This window comes from Ascidiella aspersa, chromosome 3 (assembly GCF_963924565.1).
Source record: "Ascidiella aspersa chromosome 3, kaAscAspe10.2, whole genome shotgun sequence".
Lineage (NCBI taxonomy): Eukaryota > Metazoa > Chordata > Ascidiacea > Phlebobranchia > Ascidiidae > Ascidiella > Ascidiella aspersa.
Window position 1 is genome coordinate 13770795 of NC_139449.1, and position 9114 is coordinate 13779908.

Consider the following 9114-nt stretch of genomic DNA (forward strand, 5'->3'; position numbering starts at 1 on the left):
AACGCTAACCTGCACCCTAACCCAAATATTGTGCGTTGTGGTAGGATTGTAGACCAGCGCCAAATGTTCAACTAATTCTAACCAATTTTTTTCTAAGTTAACAAAATTAAAATGCAATAGTGCAGTTGAATTAGATTAAAAATGGTCAAACATAGATCTTTAAATACAAGAAGTGTTGCCTTACGTTTAAAATGTCCTATTAACATGCAATTGGTTAGGGGTGCCCAAAACGTGACATTTTTTCTGATAACCAATATCGTGAACAAAAAGTATCACAATTCGATACCCAATGACGTCATAACCATCCCCACATAAGCAGAGTAGTTAAAAATTATGAACGTTTAAAAATACTTTTACGGGTTTTAAGGCTAAATTTGCAGGTTTAGTTACCTCCAGTTGTTAACTTATTTGTTTGGTAAATTTAACCCATATAATCGAAAATCCATACAATTGGGACTCATTAAAAAAAAAAGAATTATAAAAAGAAGCGATCGAAAAATAACATGCATAATAAATCCACTCCATATAATCGGAAATCCATAAAAGTGGAACTCAAATAAAAAATATATCATAATAAAAAGAATGGCACGAAAAATAACATGTATTACTTGATATTTTCCATACAAAAACATCATCGGAAAAATTGTTTAATATGAAGTTATTTATTGTTCTGTATAACGTTCACTGATACATTGTAAGTTGCACATTGAGCGATAGTGCACAATGTGCACTTAATCGTCACATATTGCAAGTGCACATTGTGCGCACAATGTGCACGTTTTGGTTTTGAGTCCTGTTGGTCTGGTGCCCCTGATGGATCCGCTCCTGATAGAAACAAAAACTTTGTGCTTCTGTTAGTCAATAATAGTCAATGCTGATTAGTGATTTCTTGGATTCAATGTTGAGTTGGTTATTTGTAACTTACTACTTAAGGACGTAATTTATTTTATATTCGTGGTATGCATTTTGCATTTACACTTTTTTTAGATTATTTATTTAATTTATATTTCTTCATGTGTTTGAATATCTTAAAAAGTGCACATATATCAAATGAGTGACTATCAGAAAGTAAAGGCAGCAAAACTGGTGTTTAAAGGAGAAAAAAGAAAAACGTAAGTGTTAATATTTTTTAAGAATAAATGATCCTTCCATTTTCAGTCTGAAAAGAATGGCAGATCACAAAGAGATCTCCCGGGTGCGTATGGCAGATCAAAATGAAATCTCGCCTGTGCACAGTCAAAAAAAGAGGTGACTAGGTGCAACTAAGGTCAAAAAGATGCACCCACTACAACGTATATAAAAATTGGGTTCATATTCATTTTTTAGATACCTGGCTAGTTTGTTTGAAAACATCGCTGGTGCACTTGCCATACTTTCCATACTAGATAATGATTAATGACAAATAAAACAGGTTAAATGAATATACATTAATCTTCCGGTTTTTGGGGTACACTCAGTACAGTAGGTAGTGCAAAGAAAATAGGCTTAGTTTTCAATATTCTTCATGTTTTTAAATAAGATGTAAATTATGTCTTTTTGACCATTCAAAGAAATAACATTTTTAAAAACACACTTATGCACATTATCTTACTGTGATGATTGGTGAAAACAGCAACAATTTGTATAGGTTTAAATAGCATGTGGAAAATATATGCCTCGCCAGAGCACATGAAGTGATCTGGTGATCACAACACATTAAGTTTGCAAAACCATTACCCACAATTATATTCTTTGCCAACTTTTATTATTATTTTTTTGGCTGTATTTAAGTAAATTTGTCCGAAGCGTACAGAACCTACAAGGCCGCTCACTTTAAATCAGAATAATGAAATATCATATTTTAAAATAATTTTACCTGATTTGATGAATTTATTAACACCACTGTGATGGAATATACACAGTATATCCATTCTACTTGTGTCAGAGTTGGACTATGGTTGTTTCAACTAGGGTTGGCAAGCCTCTCAATTTACAGCACTTTATTTAACCAGGCAAATATTCATATTGGATTCAAATGTTAAAAATTTTTTAAGGGTAGTTTTGTTATTTGAGTTTTTAATAATCTTGATTGTAACTTTTTTAAAGAATTTAAATTTAAAATGGTAGGGTTTACCTGATGCAAACACATGTTCTGTGGTAATAACTAAGTGTTTGTAATAGCAAAGTAGATTTATTTTGTTTAGTTTTGAATAAATGCACGTATCGCGTTTTTCATAAAAGGAAACACTAGTTGGGGTATACCACAAACTCAGGCTACTTAGAAATTTAGAAGAACCAAATCACTTGTCTCCAGTGGACCCTGGTGCTGATTTAGAAAATTCAGATAGTGGGAAAAGTTGCCAAGAAGTAAAAATATTTTTTTACTGATGCATTTACTTGTTGTTAAATTTCATTAATAAATTTGTTGGCTTAACTTGATTGTTGTAGTGATGGTAAAAATGCCCAACCCTAGTTTTAACCGATTCTACAAACCCACTTTGTAATAACAACCCTTAATTAAAAGTTTTATAAATGCTTGTTTGATGTAACCTCCGTATATGCAAGTTACTTTAGCAGGCCCATCCACCCATGGCTTGAGACTTCTTAATCCTGCTCTATAGGCAGAAGTAATATTTACCAAAAACATGTGCCTGTTCTGAATTTTATCTTTTTTTTTTCACTAATTAACATAAACAATATGTTCAAGAAGCTGCTGTGCTAAGAATAGTTTCTTAAGACAATATAAGCGAAAGGAAGCCAGATGACTTTCTTACCTATAAACAACCCTTCTGAACATTTTTGCGTGTATCTAGGTCTTAAATCAGACCTGGTTGTTAAATTTGACACAAAAATACATTTTTTTATGCTTAACTAATAATGCATGAAAGTGTTCTGTACTTTGTGTACTATATAGAAAAAACTGCCTTTTTTATTAAGCAAGGAAAAAAAACACAAAAAACATAAGAAGATAAAAAAAGAATCTGCAGATGAAATTCTTAAAATCAAAAAAATTGCAGAGGACACAGCTATCCATGGAGGATGGTGGCTGGCGAACAACATAGAAGAATTCCGAGGTAATAAACTTTTTTGAACACGGGTTTCAGACAAAATACTTAATGTTTAAAACTTCTAGGTACGATAGCTATTGAAATTGGCTCAAATGTTTATGTTAGTGCAATGGACAATGGGATGTTTACTCTTGGAGCACCCAGACCAAAAGGAGAAGGCCCAGATCTTCCTGAACAACTTACTGGTGTTGTTGTGTCAGGGACAAAGTGGGTGTTTAAATTTTAGTGTTTATTTAAAGAACAAAACATTGACCGACTTATTTTGATTTTCCTTTCAGGTTTTGCAATAACAGCTAAAATAATATTCCTAAATATTTCAAAATATCTCGCGACACCACGTTAAAAAACCACTGGCGTAATGCGTCAAGCAGGAACTCTTCTTTTGAAATTTTGCCAAATCTTCTTTAGTGACAGCTTTGCCAACATTTTTCTTGCAAATAGACTTGGCTTCAGTTGCATAAAACCCTAGGGTGAACTATTCACGGGGTTAAGAAACATTGGTCTATACTAGTGTACATATTTTTAATTGCATATTTATGATGGCATGTGTTTTCACTCCACTATTTATATTAAACTCATCACAAAGCACATTTTTATTCTAAAAAAAATGAAACATTTCTTAGTTCAAAACTGATTTCCTATACACTTCACAGCCTTATGATTATTTTATTTCCTAGAATTGCACTTAAAACTGGATTTGGAAAGTATCTTAGCATTGACAGACAAAATAGAGTTGTTGGAGTTAGCGATGCAATCAGCGCCCGTGAGCAATGGGAACCAGTTTTTGAAAAGGTAAAAAGGCTGTTCTTTTATAAATATTTATCTTCCTTTTGTACATATTGAAATATATTAAGAATATAAATTGATTTCAAAGAAATAGTAAAGTTTTCAATTTTTTTTAAATGTTATGCTAAAACATTTTGTATGTAGTATCCAAATCGATATTTGGAAATACCAGAATATTGTGCAGTTCAGGGCCCTGTAGTCTTTAAACTAGTCACCGGTCACATAAAAACAGTCAAAAAAAAGTTTGTCCCCTGACCCTATTCCACTCATCACCATAATTTAACCGGGATGGTATACAGCATTTTATTATTTGGGGTGTCATATAACAATGCAACAAGGCTTTAAATATTTAACAGTCTGTAAAATCATTTGCATATTTAAGTCTTTTTTTGTATGTCTTTGAATGGTCTTTGAATTTATTTCATGTGCAGCTCAAGTAATATGTTTAAGAAGTTGCCATAATAAAACAATTTTTTAAACTATTTGTTTTTAAGTGATCCAATTTTTTAGCCTTTTTGAAACCTATAAATTTTATTTGAAAGGTATTTTGTGTCTTTGATTTTTTTTATTAAATTGTATGGCAACCCTGTATAACTCATCAACCAACAATGAAGCACACATCAGACTCTGGATCTGGACTAAACCAGTACTAGAGTCCTGAGTGTGACTCCAACCAAAATAACTGACTCATTTGTCACTAGTTCCACTCCCGACTCTGCATTTCTGAGGCTGTCACGATCAGTTTTCAGCACACCTAAATGAGAACCTTTATAAAATATTAGGATAATATGTATATACATTTGGGATTGTTTTCCCATTCACTTTGAGCTGTCCTGCATTTTCTAAATATCCAAGCTCTTTTTAATTTTTTTTTTACCTTTCAGTATGTTATGTTGTTGTAAACTGTACAGTAGATAGACAGAGCATAGCCGTTTGGTATTGCATTGATTCATTGCGATAAAATGTTAATATAGTCTATTACAGATTTTAATGAGATTTAAGTTAATTTTATCAAGCTTAATATTATGACATATAAAGCCTTTTACAAACTGCAATATGATTTATTTTTCTATTTCTTATTGGAGCTTTTAATAAGATAGTTAAGCTGTGGTGGAGAACCACTGATATAAACAGCAAGTGTAAAACATGATGCTTAAACTGTTGTTCAAATGGTTTTAAGGTAAATTGTTAGAAAAATATTATAAACAGAGGTTCTATGTATTTGGTGAATTGCTCATTCCATTGTCCATATATTTTAGTAAAGCTCATAAAACAGCTAATCAATATTTATTTGTAAGGTTCGGTCTGTATGTAGTTTTCTGCAGCTACTTATTCATTATCACAATTAACACTTTAAAAAAATGTGTTTTTATGTTTAACTTTTTTAGGACAAGCTAGCCCTTCTTGCACCGAATGGCTGCTTTGTTTCCTGTAACAGTGAAGGTGACCTTGTTGCGACAAGCAGGACCGCAGGAGTTGATGAGATAATTCAGGTAGATGATAAACATTTGATAGGGTTTAAATGCAGTTTCAACCAGGCGATTGCAAAATCTTAATCCTCAATGTACATAAAAAATTGCAAACCAAAATACTAGTATCACTTTTAAAATTTATCAATATTCCATGTTAAATAATAAATATATACAGAGTGGGCCAAAAGAAGCCTTTACAGTTATAAAAAGTAGGGTTTGGGTCTAAATGTAAATTTATTGTTGTGGGGTTCATCTCATACACCTTGTTCTTTACAACCCCCCCCCCCCACACACACCCCCAACTGAAAAATTATACGATAAAACGGAAATTTTGTCAAATTGCAATATTTATTAAAGGCAGACCAACATTTTTGTTTTTGTTTTGTTTTGTGTAATATCCATTACTTCACTGTGCCAGATGTTTTGAGAAATGTTTCTCTTTCTGTGTTAAAGATTGCTGAATAGACAGTTTGCAAATTTAATTTTAGATTAGATCAATATCTGCCAAACCAAAGGATAAAAATGATGATGACATACCAGTTGAAGAAAAAAATGTGACCAACATGAAAGAATGTGAAAAAAACTATGTCAAAAAATTTCAAAGTTGGCAGGTGTGTAATGCTTTGACTGATACTTTTTATGGTTTGAGTTATATGAGCCAAAGTTTATTTTGCCGCCATCTTTTTTAATTTGCTTTGGTATGATTCAGATTCAGACCGACTTTTGTCTGGAGAAAAAAAGTAGATCTTTTTTTTAATTTTCACATGTAATGTAGGTGTGATTTAGAGGTTTAGGAGTCCCCCCTAGGAGCATTTAATTGGGAAACAAAAAGCCTAAAATAGTGTGATGTCATCGTTTTAGTGCTTTATGGCTATCTACTCCTGTCTAGGTGTACCAATATTTGCAATACAAGATTCATTCATACTGCTTGTTTGTTCTGCTTGTAAAGCAACGAACGACTTGCTGTGCGCTTGATTCTCACTGGGGACTGCTAGTATTACTTTTGATTTTTAGTTGGGAGGACTGTCAAGCATTTTTTTTAAGTGATTAATATAGGTTGCAAGATTTAGATAGAAGTTTAGCCTGATGCAAAATTAATCCAAACCTGTACATATGTCAACACAGATTGCCTGGTGGGTCCGCGTAGTATATGCTAAAGGAAAAATTACTGAGAAAAAAAACAAATATTACTAGACGGGGTGTGATTGTTGTATATTTTGCCAAGGGTTTTATAGCGCAATGCTACTATATTTTACAAAAAGTTTAAATTACCTAAATTGTTGTGCATTTTTACCCCCACGGGAAAGTACCTCATCACGGTGAGGTTTAAAATTTTGTCATTTAACTTTGTGTATATGACAAAAACACAAGTCCACCATTTATTGTTTACTGGATTTTTTTCTAATTTTTTATCTCTACAACACACCTTGCCGTGACCTTGGGATAATAAACCTGAAGGAGATAAATCCTTTATGTTTATACTCTATGTTAACTTAATTAAAATCCCTTTGCCATACCTTTCATTTATTAACTACTTATTAGTATAACTCATAAACACGCTTTGTTTCTAGGACCAGAAACTTAGAATTTCAATTGATGACGAAACAAAACTAAACAAAGCAAAAAGTGATGGAACTTTGCATGAAGCATTGCTAGACCGGTATATGCCCTATATTGTGTTGAGCGTAGTCGCTGTTTCACTTTTTCATTTAACCGATTTTTTTGCAGGAGGTCAAAAATGAAGTCTGATCGTTACTGCATGTAATTCAGAAAATCTTCAATCTGCATATACGTAATAAGAATATCAAAGCCCATACAGAAGTAGGTATCATTTTGAACGTTTCGAATAACTCTTTATTCATTTTCAACATAGAACCTCCAACCATTATGCTCCAAAATCTGCATATACTTTCTGATGTTATGGGAATTTATTTTATCATAGCACTCACTGAAAGTTGTTTCCTGAATTTTTACCATTTAGATTAAATTGTCACATCAACTTTTTCTTGATTTGTTACGTCAAGGGGCAACTCGTGAACTGAAGTGCAGAAAGGTTGTACCACTTTGTTGAACTGGCGAGTTCCGCATGACATATTCTCCAGATAGACACAAAATGAACTAAAAAAGTTTGTTTTCGTGAAATAATAGCTTAGTATTTCCCGCTTAACTTTCACTACATTTGGCAAGTTTTTTTTTAACAGTGCTGACTGTAGTGCCAGTGGTCACCTAATTTTGGTTTTAGCCATTCGTACACTACTTGGGTAAAATATACTGACATAGAAATTTAGTCAAATTAACAAATCTTGTTTGAACACCGAATAAACATCACCGCGCTAGTCCATATCGCTAAACCGTACGAAACAAAGGAATCCAAAAACGAAAAGCCTAATTATTATGTATGAATAAATGTTGTTTAGCCATATTTAAATGGCAGTTCGTAACAATATGTTAAACGACAGAATTTATTGCACTCCCTAAACTATTATTTTACAATTTTTCAACGTGGTAACTGGGTTTTTGCCGTGTGAACAACTGGCCCATACAAATTAAACGTTTTTCAAAAAATCACTTTGTTAATGTCATAATGTCTAACGAAGCGCAAATGTATGTTTAGCTAAATAATCACCACGTCTCTTAAATTAAAAGTTATCGCTATGGTGTGGATTTTTTCACGATTTAACAGAGCACAATAGCGCTATTTTTGTCAGCAGAACCTATCTTTTAAAATAGTATGTCAATATCGTACGTGAAGCGAAATAATCGCCTTTCATTAGGGGACTGTATACTCGATTCTTGTTATTTCACAGCGCACTCATATGTGCTTTCTGTTCATTATACGTCTGTACGTAATATTTTTAATAAAGCATACTTTCATTGATTTCGCGCAAAAAAATGAGTCGGTTGGAAGTCACCCCGTGTCTACCTGTTGACATATACAAAATATGTATAAAAATAGTTATAAGTTAGCAAAACTGTAGTTGAATAGGACTGTTATACTTATGGTATGTGTATTTTTAATTAACAGAAAACACGCAATGGTCTTCACAGAAACTTTTTGGAATATGTAAACAAAACAGAAAAACCTAAAACTAGAAAATCGTTTGCAATTTTAATGTTGAACTAAAAAAGGGTGAAGTTTAAAGAAACAAAAAAGTAACTTGAATAAACGTTTAGACCAACATATGACGTTATAATGACATCACAACTTTAAACTTTAAGGCACACTGTATCATTACCACGGGACAATTTGAAATTTAATAATACATTTCGAAGCAGTAAGTTGCATAAATGCTTTGGTAAGTAGTCTTCCCATTGTATTTAAATCAGTTAAATTAGCCAGATTGCTTTGTTTCGAAACATGTATTTAGCTTATGAATGTTGTATGAAACCTTCCATGGTGCCAAAGCATGTGCTGTTATGACGTCATATATGACTCACGCAAATAAAGTTACATGCAAGATTAACATTTTTGTGCAAAAAAACCTGACTATAGTTGTAGTTCATTTGCTGTTGTAGACGTAGACGGTCTGATTAACGGCTATATACATAGATTATTTAGTAGTTGTTGCTTTTATATGGTTAAAATGTGTAATGTGGACTATTGCACAAGGCACGCCAACGAGTATAGTAGCAGAATGTACAGTTGTGGTACTAAGGCAACTTCCTAACACTCATCCGGACATTTATACGAATTTTAAAATGATTTTCACGTTGTCAGAACTCAGAAGAAGTGGTAAAGTTTGGGCTGAACTTTCGACCGATCTTGGTATAGAACAGGGGTCGGTAACCTTTTTCTAGTCGCGGGCCAA

The 9114-nt window shown here is 32.7% G+C and overlaps 1 protein-coding gene across 1 annotated transcript; it reads left to right on the forward strand.

The window, feature by feature from the left end:
• Positions 1-843: 843 nt before the first annotated feature.
• LOC146160314 (protein FRG1-like) lies at positions 844-8751 on the forward strand. Its single transcript, XM_083384059.1, has 8 exons — positions 844-1112; positions 2917-3053; positions 3113-3254; positions 3725-3839; positions 5222-5326; positions 5794-5916; positions 6877-6965; positions 7034-8751. The coding sequence occupies exons 1-8, from the start codon at positions 1051-1053 to the stop codon at positions 7068-7070; spliced, it is 810 nt and encodes a 269-aa protein (XP_083240185.1). The 5' UTR covers positions 844-1050; the 3' UTR covers positions 7071-8751.
• The last annotated feature ends 363 nt before the right edge of the window (positions 8752-9114 follow it).